Source organism: Bos grunniens, chromosome 22 (genome assembly GCF_055505025.1).
Source record: "Bos grunniens cultivar Pamir isolate PY7600 chromosome 22, Bosgru_T2T1.0, whole genome shotgun sequence".
NCBI lineage: Eukaryota > Metazoa > Chordata > Mammalia > Artiodactyla > Bovidae > Bos > Bos grunniens.
Genome location: NC_141186.1, coordinates 7,454,678 through 7,474,313, shown reverse-complemented (window position 1 = coordinate 7,474,313; position 19,636 = coordinate 7,454,678). Strand labels below are relative to the sequence as shown.

Below are 19,636 nucleotides of genomic sequence, written 5' to 3'. Positions count from 1 at the left end.
CAATGAGCCTTCAACTCCCTGCTCACAGACTCCCTAACTGGTGCTTCTGCCTGACGGTACAGGAGGGTGAACGTGGCCAGTGCCCTGAATGCTGTTTGTTGTCATCTGTAATTTTTAAGCCGTAATTAATTCCTATCAGTCAATGCTTCTTAACCCAACCTGACTAGCCCTATGGGTCTTACTATATGCATTTTCTGGCCCCTTCAGTCACAACTAGGTCATGACACGTCAGCCTCCCCTGCCTTCTGCCCTGCGCAACCTCTGGCCTGGCTACTCATCTGCTCATGATGTGGTATCCATTTTTAAAACTTTAACATGAAATCTTGAATGCCAACATATTGTAACCATTGCAAAAAAGACAAAATGTATTTAACAAGACTGTTCTGATAAGACTGTTTTAATTGCCTTTGACAGATATATCACATAATGGCTTAAAATGAATAATCTAGCAAAGATTATACGGAAAACAGATGAAAATGAGTTTGTGAATCCTTAACTGTATTAAGCTTCCAGCCAAAAAAATTAAAAAAAATAAAATAAAATAAAAATCAGGGGTTAAAATCGTTTCAAAATTGTGTCTTCAAAACTAGCACCCTTCAGCATCTGTCTTTTATTCATTTTGCTGTGATACAACTAAAAAGGCTTGTAAATATTCCCCTGGGTCTCAGGTAACAGTTTTCCACGGGCACACTATCACTTTCTCTGCACAGTGAACGCTGGCATTTGGATGGGCTGGATCGGGTGGACGGGCTGGAACACTGGCTTCTTTCTCATTTCAGAGAGTGTTTTCACTGCAGGGAGCAGCTGATTCCTTTTGATGATCTGTAAGGCCAGCTGGGTATTACCTATAAAAACACTCCCCATTACAAAAAAGCATATAACAATAGCACCACCTAACAAAGCAAGCCCGTCAAGTCTCAAAAGGGAGGAAAAGACGATGGAGAAGAGCAGTGGTCTGCGGCCGCTGCTGGACACTAGAATCACGTAATGCCCCTGCGCCATCCTGGGAAATGCTGATTTAAGAAATTCAGCGTGTGAGCTAGGGGACAGAATTGTTAGAAGCTCTGTACTGATTTTAAGGTGGAGCCCAGTTGGAGAACTTAAAAGGGCTCTAGACTGTGCACTAACCCTGCCACGCCTTTCAGGAGGACGAGGCCTGCTGGGCGCCTTCTTCAGCAATAAAAAGAGGGGAGGCTCGTAAGGATTTCCACGATCAGCAAGGGGGTATGACGAACAACTCTTAATGCTTCTGTCCTCCCTCATCTCTCCCATTCAGCTCTCCTTTTCTACTTCACATCATCTCTCATGTAGGGCCCACAGCCTTTCTTCTAGGTCATATATGCCCTCAGAGGCATGACCTGGACTTAGGCTTGAATAAAAAATCCTCAGCAGGAACTGGCTTACGGCAAAGCTTATTAACGACATCTGTGTTTAAAACACTAAGGTGTACAACCCAAAACCACTGCACTCTGTCTCAGGTTCTCAATTAAGAGTCATTTGGATGCCTGAGAGAAAGGTTAATTAGTAGGGATGAATTATAATTGTCAGAAGTTATGCTATTCTGGATTTTCACAGATAAAATGATATACACTTAACCTGCAAGAACTAAGAATTTGTAAGATATCAGAAACTCCCTTGTTTACAAGAATGTGATGGTTAATATCTCTTCCGTTTCTAAGAGGAAAAGCAGACACCAAAAATCTCTGGCTCTCTGCAGGGCTGTAGTCAAGAGAAGAACCACTCACCATTCTGTAGCTCAAGGTAGACGGCCAGCAGGATGGCTTCAGGGGGCACCTCTTTGGGATGGATCATTGAGGCCGCCTTCATTCAAAACAAAAGAGAGACCCATGAGAAACGGGTAGCTTAAGATACAAACTCCGAAAAAAAAAAAAAAAGATACAAACTCCGAGTAATGCCAAAAAAAGAAAAAGAATGTCAACCTACCAATGTCAAGTCAGCCAACTTACTCGAGCTCACTGGGACACTACAGTTCTGCTTGGATGGCCCTCAGCTGTCTGTCTTCATCCCTCACAATTAAACTAGACATGTAATTTTCAGTACATATTTATCTTCCCTTGCTTAGTCCGTAACTAGCTCTTAACAGGAGAAAGCGTTCCTTCTTTCTTGGTCTTCTCCTGCTTGGGATTTTTCTAGCTCTTGCCTACGCTTGTTTTTTGTTTTGTTTTGGTCATGCCCTGCGCCTTGTAGGATCTTAGCTCCCCAACCAGATATTGAACCCATGCCCCCTACTGTGGAAGCGTGGACCTAACCACTTGACCGCCAGGAAAGTACTGAATTAACATGCATCTGAGGATGAGCCCTTCCCAGTTCTGTGGAACCCCTCTGGGGCTGCTGATGGCAGTACCTGTTCCCCTACTACAGGTTGGGTCCCTGCCTGTGACTGGTCCAAGGAGGGGCAGGGGACCTAAAGAGCCCCGATCAAAAGTTCCCGAGACTGGCTGCTTCGGCCCCTCTGGGTGGGAGAAGTCAGAGGTCTAGTTTAGTTACACAGCGCCAGAGACTTTTATCGTGTGCAGAATTTCTTGGGTACTGACTTTGTGAACCCTTCTTTCTAAAAAGGTTTATTTGTAACTTAACTTTTTGAGTGGACAGAGATTCACGCAATTCAAAACTAAAAAGCAAACAGGTATCCAGGGAACAGTCTCCCACCTCAGTGCTCCAGCTACTCTGCGCCTCTCCTGTCATCCCCGAAGCCAATGTTAGCAGCTTCTGGTGTATTCATCCAGAGGTCCTTTATGCATATACAGGGATTACATAGAAAGTGTCGTGCATTTATTTGTTCCTTTCACTTAAAATATGTCTCAGATATGTTACTGTTTTAGTATGCAAGGTTTACAGCTGCCTTGGGTTCAACTATATGGAACACCATTCATTATTGGTTTAACTGAGCACTGATATAGATATGGTTAACAATCTTTTGAAATATTGATGATTAAAATTTTCAGGACAACTCTCCATTAGGTGCCTAGGTTCATTTGCAACAACAGTCAGTTGTGTGCGCTGCAAGAATGTCTGGGGACTTCCTTGGCGGTCCAGTGGCTAAGACTGCATGCTCCCCGTGCAGGGGGCCTGAGTTCGGTCCCTGCTCAGGGAACTAGATCCCACAAGCAGCAGCTAAAGACCTTGCATCTGCAGCTAAGACCCGGCACAGCCAAGTGAGTATTTTTTAAAAAGAGTATGTCTGGAGGAGTCACATTCCAGTGTTTAACAAACTGACCAGAAGTCAGAAGGCAAACAGGATGACAGAGCCCAGCAATTCCAAGCCCCTGATGGCTGCTCCACGAGGCGCCCGGCCCGGCCCAGCCTCACCTGGTGGAGACACTTGCGGGCTTTGTCATACTCGCTCCGCAGGCAGTAGGCGCTGCCCAGGTTGAACAGCATCACGGTCCGGGCCGAGCTGACGGAACTGGGATAGCACTGAGGGGCCCGCTTCCCGGCTGGGGAGAAGAGCAGACCCGCGTGAAGAGGCCAGGCCGGGGCTCGGAGGCAACCCGTCCACCGCCCGCGAAGCTGCCCAGAAGTAAGCCTGGCTGTCCTCGGGTGGCAGAGGAAGGCCATGGAGGCTCGAGGGTGAGTCTTTGGGAAGCAGTCTGGGCTACTGAAGTCTTTACAAAATGTCTTACTTACAGGATTCCATTGCTTCATTTTCACCTTTGTCTGATCCTACAAAGACAAGAACATAAATCTGAGGGGGCCAGACAAAAAGAGTATATTTTCCAAACACTTAATTTTCTTTATGAAATGGAAATCTAATATTGAGGCAATCTGTCACAGTATTTCCTTTTCTACGTAGTGGAGGTTCTAACAACACTCGTGGCTCAGACGGTAAAGAATCTGCCTGCAGTGTGGGAGACCTGGGTTCGATCCCTGGCTTAGGAAGATGTCCTGGAGGAGGGCATGGCAACCCACTCCAATATTCTTCCCTGGAGAATCACCATGGTCACAGGCGCCTGGAGGGCTACAGTCCACGGGGTTGCAAAGAGTCAGACATGACTGAGCGCCTAAGCACACAGGTTCTAATAAAAGACACGAGAATGCCACCTGCCACCCACCAGCACCCCAAGTCTGAGAGATAACCTCAAATAAAGGGAATTCTAGTCTTGCTTCCTCAAAAATTTAGCCATGATTTAAAACTGACTTTTGAATGTGTTTTTACTCTCCCTGGGATTGTGGAATCCCTCCACAGAGAAAAACACAGTATAAGAATCAAAACAAATCGTTCTGGATTCCTCAGTGGTCCAGTGGTTAAGACTCCACACTCCCAAAAGAGGGGGCCCAGGTTCAATCCCCAGTCAGGAAACTAGATCCTACCTGCTGCAGTCGAGTTTGTATGCTGCAACTAAGGCTCCAAACAACCAAATAAATAAATTAAAAGAACCCCAAAAAAACGAATCGCTCTAACACCATCAGCATTTCAAAAGTCAGAATTTAGCAATCAGTACATAGTAAAGTATGGCTGCAACTACAGACTGCCGACCTATAACTCCCTTCCCTTCAAAACCGTGCCCTTAAATTTCTATACGTCCTGAGTTACAACGGAAAGGGAGTAGAAATGGTGAAGAGTTCTGATCAAACATGTCTTCCTTAACCTTGGTCCTGCTCATTTGAAGAGATCCCTAAGGAGACATCAGTGACATTCTCTGGGTTCAAGTGAGTAATAGCATCAGAGATTCTGTCCAGAGAGATGAGGGCTTCTGCAGCATATAAATGACCCAGGAACCTGAAATGAAAAAAAAAACGGGTTTCAAATTGAAACGTAGGTCATCACAAAAATACCCAATGTATAATAAAATCTGGTGTATATGTAAAAATTTCACGTATGTTAAGAATCACTTAAATTTTTCTCTTTAAAAATATCTTAAAATATACAATAATTTTTATGTTAGCTAAGAAGGATGACACACATCAAGACAGCAGTTTAAAAGTGGGCAGTGAATCAACTGTTTTTCAATAAAAATTTAAAATACAGTTGACAAATGTATGCTGTTCTATTTATACAGAAAATACCATCGGGAAGCGATGAAGTTCTAAAGGAAGTGGCAGATCCTAGGGTGTGTGTCCTGGGAGTGGAGGGTCAGAGTTAGGGTTCTCCAGCCTGTGCTGCCACCTGGAAAATCCCATGGACGGAGGAGCCTGGTGGGCTGCAGTCCATGGGGTCTCGAAGAGTTGGACACGACTGAGCGACTTCACTTTCACTTTTCACTTTCATGCGTTGGAGAAGGAAATGGCAACCCACTCCAGTGCTCTTGCCTGGAGAATCCCAGGGACGAGGAGCCTGGTAGGCTGCCGTCTATGGGGTCGCACAGAGTCGGACACAACTGAAGCAACTTGGCAGCAGCAGCAGCCTGTGCTGCCAAATCAGGCAGAAGGCACCGGGGCACCAGACTCGGTTTGGGTCGGATCAGCTCTACTTCTTTAAATTATTTATAACTTTGGCTGCGCTGGGTCCATCTTCTTTGCTGCATGCTGGCGCTCTCTGTTGAGGTGAGCGGGGGCTACTCTCTAGCTGCGGGGCATGAGCTTCTCGCTGAGCTTTTCTTGTTGCAGAGCACAGGCTCGAGGTGCACGCAGGCTTCAGTGCTTGTAGTACATGGGCTTCAGGCTTAGCTGCCCCGCGGCATGTGGGATCTTTCCCGACCAGGGATAGAACCTGTGTCCCCCACATTGGCAGGTGGATTCTTAACTACTGGACCATGAGGGAAGCCCCTGGATCAGCTTCACTTATACTGCACAAGTGTCCTCCCCTTCACATCCTCTTTCCTGGGTGCAGCTGCTTCAAGGCAGATGTGTTTCCTCCAGATTTACAATAGCCTGGTTCTTTCAGTGTCTTGCTTTGAGCCATTTTCCCCAAGATCATCTGATTGATTTCTCAAAATTAAAACAGCCTTAGACATAATACTCCTTTGCTCAAAATCCTAATGACTCTTTCCACTTGAGAACTAAACTAAACTTTTGTAGATATAAAGCTCTCCACAGTTGGGTTCCGCTTTCCTGTATCCAGTCAACGTCTCACTCCCCGAAAGGTTCCTCTGTTCCCGTCACTGTCCTGGGCGGACACGCCACTGTGCTGCCTGCAGCCTTGCCTCCTGGCGTGCAAAGCTGGGCCAAAACCTAATCCTCTGAAAGGCCGGTTCAGTTCCCAACTCCTTGAGCCAGCCTGTCCCAACTGAGTCTGTCCACATGGACCTTGAGTCCTCAAACCTTAGACTCTTTCCAGTTTGACCGTTTTCTGGGATTTGTGCACACTCAAGAGCAGTTCTCTTTCTTTTCTCTTTTTGGCTCTGCTGCATGGCCTGTGGGATCCATTCCCTGACTGGGGATCAAGTCCAGGCCCTCAGCAGTGAAAGCACGGAGTCCTAACCACTGGACCATCAGGGAATTGCCAAGAGCCATTGCATCTCTCTCTCTCTCTCTTTGTTTCCTAAGAGCTATTTCTTTATTAAGCAATTTCTTTCTTCTAACTAGCGGGAGCTGTAATGCCCACTTTTTAAAATTAATTTTTAGTGGAGTATAGTTGGTTTCCACTGTTGTGTTAGTTTCTGCTGCACAGCCAAATACGTCAGTTACACATATACACATATCCATTATTTGTTAGAGTCTATTCTCATGTAGGTCGGCACAGAGCATGGAGTTCCCTGTGCTACAAATTAGGTTCTTATTAATCTATTTTATATGTAATGCTCTTCCATTTTGCTTCCCCACCAGATACCCTATTAGAAATGACAACTTAAAAAACCAGTAACTTTAAATATATTTTGAAATAAGATATTTAAAAAATTGCATTAAACCAGAATCCATAAGCCAATAATCATTATAAAACACAGACACATTAGACTTTCCTGGTGGTCCAGTGGTTAGGACTCCATGCTTCCAAGCAGGAGGTGCAGATTCGATTCCTGGTCAGGGAACTGAGAACCCACATGCCCTGGCAAGGCCAAAAAAATAAAAAAAACCCTCCTCCCACCCATAAACATACAAATTCAAAGAACCACTTCAAACCACTTCATATTCTGTGAATTTACTTTAAAAAAAAAAACAAAACAAAACAATTAAATGCCTTCATGACACGCAAAGCCCAGACCTTCGGACGAGGTACACGAAGGTAAAGCCGCTGTGGTACCTGGGCTGTCTAAGGCACAAAAGCTTATCCTCAGTGCACAGACGGGGGTTCTGGCTCGTGATTAGAAACCACAGATGAGGGTAGAATGGTTAAAGAGAATTACAGATGAAATGATCAGACATGGCCAATCCCTCAATAAATCATAAAACCTAAGAATGTTGTTGCTTTGAAGTTCAGAGGGAAGAAGTTGATAAAGGAGGTTGAAAACCCTGCCACAAATGCCAAGGAAAGAATCTAATTAGGATTATTTGACAACAGTGATGACCATGTCAGTCAAAGAATTAAAAAAAAAGGCAGCAAGGATCTGTATTTCATTTTTGTTTAAAAGAAACACATACGCAAAACTCTGCCCCGCCGATGGGGCAGCACAGTCTGAGCAGCAGGTGTCTGGCAGGCGCAGGCCAAGGTTCCTGGCTGGTGCTTCTCAGTGCTGGGGCAACCCGACTGCCTTGATCTCAAGCCCAGGACCCTCCAGGCCCAGAGTGCAGACGAGATTTTCTCACAGGACGGCAGAAGCTCTCATACTTGAATTCTGACAAAGTCTCTATGTTCCTGGATGCTCTTTTGCGGGGGGTGGGGGGCCTCGTCGTGCAGCCTGTGGAATCTTAGTTCCCTGACCAGGGATCAAATCCATGCCCCGCTGTCGTGGAAGCATGGGGTGTTAACCACTGGACCGCTAGGTAAGTCCCAATCAATGTTAACCTTACATGCTTGTATAAAGTAGTACTTTTATAAAAGGCAAAATAAACATTTACAGAACTGTTCCTCAGGGTATGACCTCACATTTCTAGGTGTTGCATGTTACAAACAAAGGCCACTGAAAGGGAAAGGAACGTATTTTGGAAGTTGTAACTATGTACATACAGGAAGAATGTAAAAGCAACTGTCCTGATGTTATACAGAGTACACATGGCCTTGGATAAAATTTCCAGCATCAGCATCATACAAAGATTCAAAGAATGCTGCATGTTACTTAATTTTCATAAAAGGAAAGATGATGTGCTTTAGAAAATTTTAGAGTGACAATGACATTAATATTGAAGAGGCATCTGAAGAGTTTAAATAAGTCTCATGCTCTCCGGAAATGGTGCAGTCGTTTGGGAAAATATTTTAAATTCAAAGCAGATTTGTCCTGTTGACCAAACTCCTTTTCATGTGGGTCTTTTCACTGAGGACTCAGCTTGTTTCGGGAGCTAGTATGTGATAATGTGCCCCCTCAGACCCAGAATACAGAGTCCAGAGTTTCTGCTTCCTCATGCAGCCGTTTCCAATAACCCTCGCAGTGCAACGAGTGAAAAAAGGTTTCACTACCAAACACAAAAAAATTAGCAAATTAAGAAACTTTTTTGCTTTCCCTAAGATAATTTACATTCCACTGAGGAAGTCCGAGAGGCAATATGCACCACAGACTCACGGAAACCCTCCAAACAAAACAAACACACAGGGTGAGTCACACTTACTTCAGAGATCCTGACAGCTTGGGCTGCTGAAGAAGTTTATCTGCGTGATTCAGAGCCATAAGGTTATCACCCAGAGCCAGAGCCACGTAGGCACTGCAGGCGAGTATGGAGCATCTGGAACACAAAAGGCGAGGGCTGAGGAGACCTGAGTCGCAGGGCGGCGAGGATGACGTCTGTTACAGAGGAAAGGACGGCCTAGATTGCCGGCTGTGGCAACCTGGACGCCAGGCAAGGAGCGGGGAAGCCACAGTGCTAACGGTGAGAATTAGAAGGATGTACAAACCGCCACCTGAGGCTCAGTTTAGCTGTTTACCTAAATCATCTTTAGCTTCCATCCCATCTCCCACAAAATAACCCTCTGGAGTCAACAACATATGCTTAGCCTGTTAAAAAAATGTCATTAATTGCCTAGTGGGAACTTACTCCCATATAACATTTCCTTTAATATCCTAGAAATAAAGCTATGGAAGCACATTTGCAACTCTGCTAAGAAACACAATTAACTTACCGAAAAATCCATTTTTTCGGATGTAAAAAAAAATCCATTTTTTACAGTAAGCTCAGCTTACTGTAAAGCGTTCTTCTCTGAAAGTATTAAGAAGTCTATAGCTTTTGCTAAGCCACAGTATCAACAGTAACTAAAAGAATTTCATTCACATAGGTACTATTATCCTAAATGAATATTCAAGGCAAAAAAAAAAAAACCCAGGATGAATAAACGTGAAGATAAAAAATGTAAGTTACACTGATTTTGCTAGGTTGGGCTGGAAACGTAAACTTCTGTTTGGTTTTCTACTTAACGGGCAGCTCATTTAAAACGACTCTAGCTAAAGACTTGACACTAATAGATCATTTGAATGTTAAACAACCGCTCCACAAAGCAATCTTAAAATAAACCCTTGTCAAATAGAAATGAGGTCTGAATGGCCAACCGCAAATGACCTGACATTAGATACAGGGTTTTGAGTTATGTTTACAAATTACAATACATATGTATATCATGAAGTGCACTCCGGTTATAATTTCAGTCTGGGAAGAATGTGACCGTCCTAGCAACACAGTTTTCTAATAACTCTGAAATTCTCTGACTAGAAATGCCCCTCTGGTAAAACCACAGGCGGGCAAATTCAGAAGCAGCCTGTTTTCTCCTCACTGCCTCACTCCGGGTTGCTAGAACCTTAGAAAATTGTCCACTAAAGGAAAAGTAGCCCTGCAACCCCTGACAACGCAGAATAGTAGACTGGCACAAGGAAACTGAGATTGATGGCCTGAGCTGTGATGATAAGGACTAGAAGACTGCCTAGTGTGGGTCCTTGCTTTATGAAACTGAGATCCAAAGTGACTAAATATATTCTCTAGCTTGGAGTATATGACTAGGGTCAGGACTAACAGTCAACGCCGTGGACTCCCCATTCATGGTTCTTCCCAAACTATCACACTGCTTGTCAGTTCACAAGACTGCCCTAAAAATAAAGTATAAAGAATGGATTACATTATGATTTTTCTAGTGCATACATAACTATGCACGCACATGCAACCTATCTTTTTATCATTTATTATTGTTCTTTTTACTTTTTGGCTGTGTTGTGTGGCATGAGGGATCTTAGTTCCCCGACCAGGGATAGAACCTGCGGTCCCTGCATTGGGAGCATGGAGCCTTAACTACTGGACTGCCAGGGAAGTCCCATAATCTGCCTTTTTAAACAGGAAGAAAACAGAATTTAATTGAAACGTTACAAGTTTAAATTTTGTTACTGAGCACCTAATTTAAAATCCGAACCCTGTTCATAGAAGAGAGTACTTAAGAGCAGCAAGCAGTGTCATCACCAAAGGGATTTTCCTGACAAGCCTACAGTCACCCTCATGTCTCCAACAGCTGTCTTCACTAACAAGGCCATCCCATGGCAACAACGCAGGGGGAGTCCTCTGTGATGGAAGACTCCAGGGCCCAAAGGAGGGAGGCACTGGCTGGTTATCTCCTGTTTTCAGGAGCACTTCAGCTCTGTGTGGTGAGATTAGGGTGACTTAATTTCCTCTTTTGGTTTATTTATAGTTTTATTTTTGAATGGCAATAAACATTCATTCATCACTCAGATATGCACTGCTTATGAAGAAAAAGAATGACTTTTAAAGGCCGGGGTCTTGGGCTTCCCTGGTGGTCTAGTGGTTAAAAATCTGCCTTGCAATGCAGGGGACACTGGTTTGATCCCTTGCCTGGAAGATCCCACATGCCACGGGGCACCTAAGCCCATGTGCCACAACCTCGGAAGCCTGCGTACCCTGGAGCTCGCGCTCTGCAACAAGAGAAGTCCTCCCACCACAGCTAGAGCAGAGCCCCTGCTCGCCGCAGCTAGAGAAAGCTCGTGCGCAGCAACGAAGACCCAGAGCAGTCAAGAATAAATAAATAAAAAATAAAAATAAAATAAGGCGTAGGTCTCCAGAGGCCCTAGGTCATCATCAACTCACGGTCACTTGAATGACAGTCACACAACTGAATATTCATTTCCGTCTGTGACTCTTGCCAAAGGCCAGGGCAAAACACAAGCTCCTTAAAAGCAGAAGCTTGCCTCTTTTGTTTCCTACACAAAGGCTGGAGCAATTTCTCAGTGTCTGCATAGGTGTTTAACAGGCCAGCACTGTAAGATTCAGCTTTCAGCACCGCAGATCTACTTCTCTGGCACCCAGACGCCCACCTGCCCAGGTGGCAGGCCACCTTGCTGAGGAAGCCGACTCCTCTCCGGCTCCCAGACGTAGGCTCCAGGGCCAGAGTCTAGGACAGGCCTCGCCTCAGGCAGGCTTGCTGGGAAAAGCCTGCCCTGGCCTCTCCTGACAGTAGGGGGGCTATTACTGCTCTAGCCCACTGTCAAGCCCACTTTGGGTCCAGAAATCAGTCATGTAAGATTTGCAGCAGGATTCTGCTTCCTGAACTATAATTGTGTATGAGGTGAAAACTGGTTTTCCTCAGTTTTTACCTTTTTCCCCACGAGACACCATGTCAAATTAGAACAGGGTGAAAGATTCTACTATTAAAGCAAGCTCCCTATTAAAAAATACTTGAATACGTGAACACAAAACTCTCTGCTCAAGAGTCATCACATTCAAGTACGTTTCCTTGCATGAAACTAAAACTAACATTCATACTCTTCTTCTCGGATGGAGTGCCTTCTCATCCACCCTAAGGCATCTCTTACCACCCTCTCGCTCAACCTCTATTTCCTCTTGGGAAACAACATTCCACGCTGCATAATTCCTGCAAACTGGTCACACCAGAAACACGCTTGGCTCTGGAGAAATCGCTTCACTTCTGATAGCTGCTACTTAAAATACTGACCCCCCCCGCTGCCCCAACCTGCCCCACCACTTCCTCGAGTCACTGTCCAATCTGCTTGACCAACCGCTCAGTGGATCTGACAGGTCATCAGACCGGAAGAACTATACCTCAGGGGAAGGGACATGCTTGCTTCACCCGCCCTGCTGCGCACCCCTCCCCCGTGGGGGATCCCATACAACCCTGCCCGCCCCTCCACACGCTGGAGGAGCTGGCTCTAGAGCCACAGAATGCCAACCCCTGGTAAAGAACAGAACAAAAAAGAACAAAGAAAGGAGAGAAACAGGGAAATTTTTTTCCTTAAAAGACCAAACTACAGCAACAAGCCATTTAAGACTGAGCATTAAATGTGTCAAGCCTATATTCTGTGGGTAAAACGAATCTAAACCAAGTGCCTGAAACAGCAAAGTCAATGCAGCCACTCAGTCGTGTCCGACTCTTTGTGACCCCACTGACTGCAGCACGCCAGGCCTCCCTATCCATCACCAACTCCCGGAGTTCACTCAGACTCATGTCCATCGAGGCGGTGATGCCATCCAGCCATCTCATCCTCTGTCATCCCCTTTTCCTCCCGCTTTCAATCTTTCCCAGCATCAGGGTCTTTTCCAATGAGTCAGTTCTTCGCATCAGGTGGCCAAAATATTGGGAGTTTCAGCTTCAGCATCAGTCCTTCCAATGAATATTCAAGACATTTCCTTCAGAATGGACTGGTTGGATCTCCTTGCAGTCCAAGGGACTCTCAAGAGTCTTCTCCAACACCACAGTTCAAAAGCATCAATTCTTTAGCACTAAGGTTTCTTTACAGTCCAACTCTCACATCCATCCGTGACTACTGGAAAAACCAAAGCTTTGACTAGATGGACCGCTGCTGGCAAACAGCTCAACCCATATCAAGAGAGGCTACACTGGGGGTAAGCCCAGTCAGTCACCATTTGTCAAAGGTAAATAAATTCACAAAGTGACCTCGTGACACACGTTATTTGAAAAATTGGCTCAAAACATCCTATAAAGAATTTCTTCTAACAAATTAAATATGGTACTGGATTTAAAATTTTTTAAACGTACATTTCAAACTGTTTCCATTTATCTACAGAAATCTAGAAAATGTTAAACTTGTCAACTCCAGCTCTTAAAATTTAAAGCTTTATGTCTTCTGTAAACACTTCGCTTTCTAATAACTGTTCTGTTACTAAGAGCCTTACTGATAAACACACCCCAAATCCAATACCAAGAGAGGACCAGCTCAAAAAAGCTGAGAAAGTTTTCCTCTTCAACCAAATCTAGCATCTCAAGGAATCCAGTCCTATCCCAGGCAGCAAGTAAAATGCAACCATCACAGACACAGCATCTTACACACGGGCAGGACCGTAAGATCATGCAATCTAACTTGACAGAAGAGGAAAGGCAGGCCCAAACGGGTTAAACGATTTGTCCAATGCCAGCAGGAGCCCTGTGGGGTTTCTCCAGAGTGGGAGACCACTGAAGAATTATCCCAACCCTGGCTTGTGATTAATCCAATCACCATTCATCTAAATGGGGTCCCGGGACTCAGATGTGAATCATGCTGTGTGAAGACAAGCTGCTGATAAGATGAAGGATGGATCCCACAGGCAGGTTCCCTTTTCTGGAAGAGTTTCCTAGATGAACATGTTTCCGTAGGATCAGACCCGGTTAAGAGAGTGAATCGGGGCTGAGCTCCTAACAAGAGCAATATGAGAGTCAGGAGATTATTAGTCAAGATACTGTTTTAGGTATGTCTCTCCAACTACAATAGAAGTACTTGGCTAAGACCAAAAGAAACAGGATTCCTTAAGTACACTAAAACTGCCTGTGATATTTATGTCATCCACCATTTGTTTGGCTCATCCTCTTTTATAAACACTGGGCCATGGGAGGTCCCTTTTAAGTGAATGGGAAATGATTCACCGGGTGTCACATCAGAAGTCTATAAGAACCAATTAAGGTTCCATAATTTATACTTGTGGAATAACTGGGCCGAGTTAAATTTGGTCCGAACATTTCCTTTTATCCATTTTGAGCCTCTTACTAAAAAAAAAAAAAAAAAGAAAAGAAAGAAAGAAATATTGAAATTAACTGTGTCAGCAAAAAAAAAAAAAGACTAATTTGAAATTTCGTTTTTATTTTGTATGCTCTGATTTTCTCATACGGATACTTCCCATATTGGCCCCAACATTATTTCTTGCCCTTTTTCAGTTCAGTTATACTCTTTTCCAGGTTCTAGAGAAGCCTCTAATTTATCTTTAGAAATTAAAAGTTCGCTACTATCACAATCTCAGAATGAATAACAAAGATGTCCTGTAATATGCAACATATAAGACTTTGTACATACCCATGACAGTTATTAAAATATCACGCAACAATGAAATGTTAATGTGACTAACCTTGTGGACTTCTTTTTTTACTATTAATAAGATGTGTTTAGTGCTCAGTCATGTCCGACTCTTTGCGACCCTATGGACCTTAGCCCGCCAGGCTCCTCTGTCCATGGGATTCTCCAGGCAAGAATACTGGAGTGGGTTGCCATGCTCTCCTCCAGGGGAGCTTCCCAACCCAGGGATCAAACCCAGGTCTACCACACTGCAGGCGGATTCTTTACTGTCTGAGCTACCAGGGAAGCCCATTAATAAGATACTTCTATGCAAAAGGATTAATATGTTGAGCCCTTACCTCATATACAAAAATTAACTCAAAATGGATCAAAGACCTAAATGTAGTGCTGAATAAAATTATTTAACTCTTAGATGAAAACATAGGGGTAAATCTCATGACCTTGGATTTGGCAGAGGATTCTTCGATATGACACAAGAAGTATAGTCAATAAAAGAATAAAACATAAATTGAACTTTGTCAAAATCAAAAATATTTGAGATTCAAAAACACCTGCAAAAAACCTGAAAAGACAACAGGCAGAATTAGAGAAAAAATTTACAAGTCATATATCTGATAAGGACCCTGGGCCTAGAATATATAAGTAACTCTTACAACTCAACAATAAAAAAGACAACTAACCCCTCTATAAAACAGCAAAGGATTTCAATAAACATTTCTCTAAAGAAAAAGATACAAGTGTCCAATAAGCATGTGAAAAGATGCTCAACATCACTAGGTTTCAGGGAAATGCAAATCAAAGCCATAGTGAGATACCACTTCATACCCCCTACAATGTATCCATATAATAAAAAAGATGAATAACAAGTGTTGGTGTGGATGTGAAGAAATTGCAACTCTCATACACTGCTGGACTTGCCTGGTGGCTCACATGATAAAGCATCTGTCTACAATGCAGGAGACCTAGGTTCGATCCCTGAGTCGGGAAGATCCTCCGGAGAAGGAAATGGCAATCCACTCCAGTACTATTGCCTGGAAAATCCCATGGACAGAAGAACTTGGTAGGCTACAGTCCATGGGGTCACAAAGAGTCAGACATGACTGAGCAACTTCACTTCACTTCACTTCATACACTGCTGGTGGGATTGTTAATGGTGCAGCCACTTTACAAAACAGTCTGGTAATTCCTTAAACAATTAAACAGTTACCATGGGGCCCAGCAATTCCACTTCTAGGTAGAAAAATAAACAGCATGTCTACACAAAGACTTGTACATGAATGTATAGAGCAGCATTATTCCTAGTAGCCTAAAGATGCAAACAATCCAAAATGAATTGAATAAACTAAATGTGGTATTCCATACAATGGAATATTATTCAGAAATAAAAATGAATGAAATACTGATATAGGCTACAACTTGAATGAACCTTGAAAACATTGTAAGTGAAAGAAGCCAGTCATAAAACCCACATATTACATAATCCCATTCACAGGAAAGTGCAAAACAGGTAATCTAGAGAGACAAAAAGTGGATTGATTAAGGCTGGGGAGTAGACTGAAGAGAAAGGGGTTACAGCCAAAGGGTGCAGGGTCCTGAAACTGACCGCGGTGATGACTGCACAGTGCTGTGAATAAACGAACAGTCCCGGGATGGTACACTTTACACGGGTGAATCGTATGGTATGTGGATTATATCTCAGTACAGCTCTTTTAAAAATATGTGATCAGTTATTTTGTTGTTTAGTTGCTAAGTCCTGTCTGACTCTTTGCAACCCCATGGACTGTAGCCTCCCAGGCTCCCCCATCCATGGGATTCTCCAGGCAAGAATAGTGGAGTGGGTTGCCATTTCCTTCTCCAGAGGATCTTCCTGACCCAGGGATTGAACCCTCAACTCCTGCAGGCAGATTCGTTACTGCTAAGCCAATTATCAGTGATGGTCAATAAATTTTGACTTAAAAAAAAGTCAACCCTTATATTAGGTGTGTATAGTGTAAGAAGTCAACCCTTATAATATATTAGGTGTGTATAGTGTGTAAGAAAATCATTATCTCCCAAATGCACGTGGCAACATTAATATTTAAATCAAAGCATATGGCCAAAATATCAACCCTGTACATGTTTTTGCACTGTAAGAGTCATTTGGGAGTTAGGCCTTTTAAAGACGAAATTTTCTGATGAGATGCTAGGCTAAATTTTGTGTCATGTGAGAAAACTGGCATAGAACAGTATCACACACTGGTAAAAACCACGTGTCAAAAAATACAAACACTTCAAATGGTTCTAAAACCTTAGAGGCAGCACTGTCCAAGAGGAATGTAATCGGGGCCATTATTTTCCAGTAGACACATTAAAAAAAAAAACAGTGGAATTAATTTCCATATTTTAAAATTAACCCAATATATCTAACATGTCATTTCAACATAATCAATACACAACATTACTAACATATATTACAGGTTTAGATGTCCTAAAATGGGTGTGTATCATACATCTGTGTGTGCCTTTCACCAGCCACGTCCCATGTGCTCAGGGCCCAGTGATGAGTGATTGTGATTTTAGATACTGAGGCTTTAGCGTCTAAGGAATACATGTAAAATACAAGGAGAGTTTTTTTGTTGCTCTTAAAACACCAAGTTTTCCACATGTCACCCTATGAGTGATATGTCAGAGAAACTGACCATTCATGAATCATTACTGGTTAATTGTATTCCCCCAAAGAAAATACTTAGAGTTATATGAATTTTGAAAATTTTCAAAATTTCTTAAAACCATTTAAAGTTAGGTATGATTTTTATATCATCTTAAAATACATCATCTTAAATGTACAGTTTGGTAAGTTTGAACATATACATGTAAACCGTCAGTCCAATTAAGACACAGAATATTTCTTTCACCCCAGAAAGATTCCTTCCAGTCAACTCCCCAAGCACTGTTCCCATTTCTATGAACATAAGTTAGGACAGCTTCTGCTTGTCGTACAAATGGTATAAATAGAATCATACGTATGTACCTTACACTGAGTAAAGAAGAAACAAAATGTTTTGAGATTTGCATCATGCTGACTAGTGCAGCAGCAGCTTGTTCTTTTTACAGCTGAGCAGTATTCCAATATACAGAGTGGCCTGTAATTTATTTTATTTCTTAAAATTAAAAAAATTTAATTTGGCTTCACTCGATCTTACCTGGGGCATGTGGGATCTTTAGTTTCAGCATACAGGACCTAGTTCCCTGACCAGGGAATCAAACTCAGGCCCCTTGCGTTGGAAGCGTGGCGTCTTAGCCACTGAACCACCAGGGAAGTCCCTATTTATGTTAGAAAGAATTTTTGGTTGCACTGAGTGACTGGCATGTGGGATCTGTTTCCCCGACCAGGCCTCTTGCAATGGGAGCTTGGAGTCCTAACAACGGGGCAACTAGGGAACTCCTAGCCAACAACTTAGTTAAGCCAATCTCCCACTGATACACGCCTAGGTTATTTCTACTTTTTGTCTATCAAAAGTAAAACTGCTTTAAAATTCTTACGTGGACAAATTTTCATTTCTCTCAGACAAAAACTGAGAAATAGAATCACCTTTCATTTCAATAATGTAAGTCAGAGCACTTATTTAACTCAAGACTGGAGTGAGAGTGAGTATGCGTGTCTGCGCACGTGTTTTCTTAACCGCATGAAACCAATGGCTTTGCTTTGGGTGGTTCAGGAAATAAAGGAATATTCTTACAGTGTCATTATATGCACGCCTTCTTGACCCAATGTATCAGTATCTCTAAATTCATCTGAGCCTCATGATTAAACCATTAATTTCTGAGACTTCTTCCTGCTTGGGGGACAAATTTCTGTTTTAATTTTGAGAATATTTTTTTCTGAAAGCTACCTTGATTTTAATACAGAATCTCACAATTGCTTCCGGTATCCTATGCCTTCTGAAAACATACCTGTAACTTGGTTAGAATGATTTTTTTGGGGAACCATCTTCATTCATGTACAAAAAAAAAAAAAGGAAACTAGTCAAGAAGCTCTGTCTGAATCCATACAGTAAGAAGTGGTCATTAGAACCGTCATGATAATTTACTGCGTATTAGTTATGCTGGAAAAGAGGAAATGAGGTTTTGCATTGGTGTCTTGGGTATTAGAGCACAGAGGGGTCAAATATAATAGTCCATAAAAAAGTAAACTATGCACTCCTCATACACGTTTCCAATCGTATAAATGAATTCAGGTTAGAAACAGATAAAATCTCTGACAATTCTAGGATCTCAAAGGAGAACCAATGTGCTCAGGCTCCTCCTTTCTGCAGAAGACAGCTGGCTCCTGCCACAGAACTGCCCTCTAACACACCCAACTACGCTGGGAGCTTTTATAGCTTTGACAATTACGACACAATCTTTTACGACTCCTTCCCCCACACCATTTGTCTCCACATTATGGTTACTACTGTCCTGCCCAGCGGTTCTTTTTAGAAATCTACCCTAAGGCTCCTTCCATCTTGTTCCATTTCCCTTCTCCCATCTGCTCCATAAGAAAAAAAGGTTAGTATGTATCAGCAAACCCATCTTACCTCACTTTATGATGATGGAATTCCCTATGGAGACCCTCTGTCCCTTTCCACAAAAATAGGGAAGTAATTTTTTTTTTTCTCTCTGAAAACCACCAATCCTCCTGCTAGAATGTGTGGAAAGCAAACAGTTGTGAAAGGCACAACACTCTCTGAGAGGATGAATGCCACCCTGCACATACCCTTCTGTTTTATAGTGCCACTTACAGAAGGTAAATTTAAATTACACAACTCTGTAGCTGTTCAACCAGTGTGGAAGCAGAAACATCTTAAATTACATGCACACATAAAGCAATCCTAAGATTAGCACTCATTCAAATAAACTTGAAAAATTAAATCCAACTCAAATATTGCTGCAAATATTCATCATAAAGGATTCCCCTTAACTGTGTACAATGATAAGTCACCGCAGCATTATTTATAACAGCAAAAACTGACAACACTTTAACTATAAATCAACATTAAATAGTCATATCCATATAATGCAATTGTATGCGTCCATATAATGCAATTGTATGCACCCACTGGAGAAGGCAATGGCACCCCACTCCAGGACTCTTGCCTGGAAAATCCCATGGACGGAGGAGCCTGATAGGGGGCAGACCATGGGGTCGAGAAGAGTCGGACACGACTGAGCGACTTCACTTTCACTTTTCCCTTTCATGCATTAGTGAAGGAAATGGCAACCCACTCCAGTGTTCTTGCCTGGAAATCCCAGGGACGGGGGAGCCTGGTGGGCCGCCGTCTATGGGGTCGCACAGAGTCAGACACGACTGAAGCGACTTAGCAGCAGCAGCATGCACC

At 43.1% G+C, this 19,636-nt stretch overlaps 1 protein-coding gene across 3 annotated transcripts in view; it reads right to left on the bottom strand.

Moving 5' to 3' along the window:
* Window positions 1-381: 381 nt before the first annotated feature.
* The window catches only part of CNOT10 (CCR4-NOT transcription complex subunit 10), a 58,291-nt gene continuing 39,036 nt past the window's right edge, over window positions 382-19,636 (bottom strand). For all 3 annotated transcript variants that reach the window (XM_086365677.1, XM_086365678.1, XM_086365679.1), the window contains exons 14-19: window positions 8,602-8,715; window positions 4,611-4,741; window positions 3,649-3,684; window positions 3,331-3,458; window positions 1,746-1,821; window positions 382-845 (exon numbers count right to left, since the gene is read on the bottom strand). In XM_086365677.1, the coding sequence (XP_086221803.1) occupies window positions 694-845; window positions 1,746-1,821; window positions 3,331-3,458; window positions 3,649-3,684; window positions 4,611-4,741; window positions 8,602-8,715 (637 nt within the window). In that variant the 3' untranslated portion in view covers window positions 382-693. The remainder of the gene's footprint in view (window positions 846-1,745; window positions 1,822-3,330; window positions 3,459-3,648; window positions 3,685-4,610; window positions 4,742-8,601; window positions 8,716-19,636) is intronic.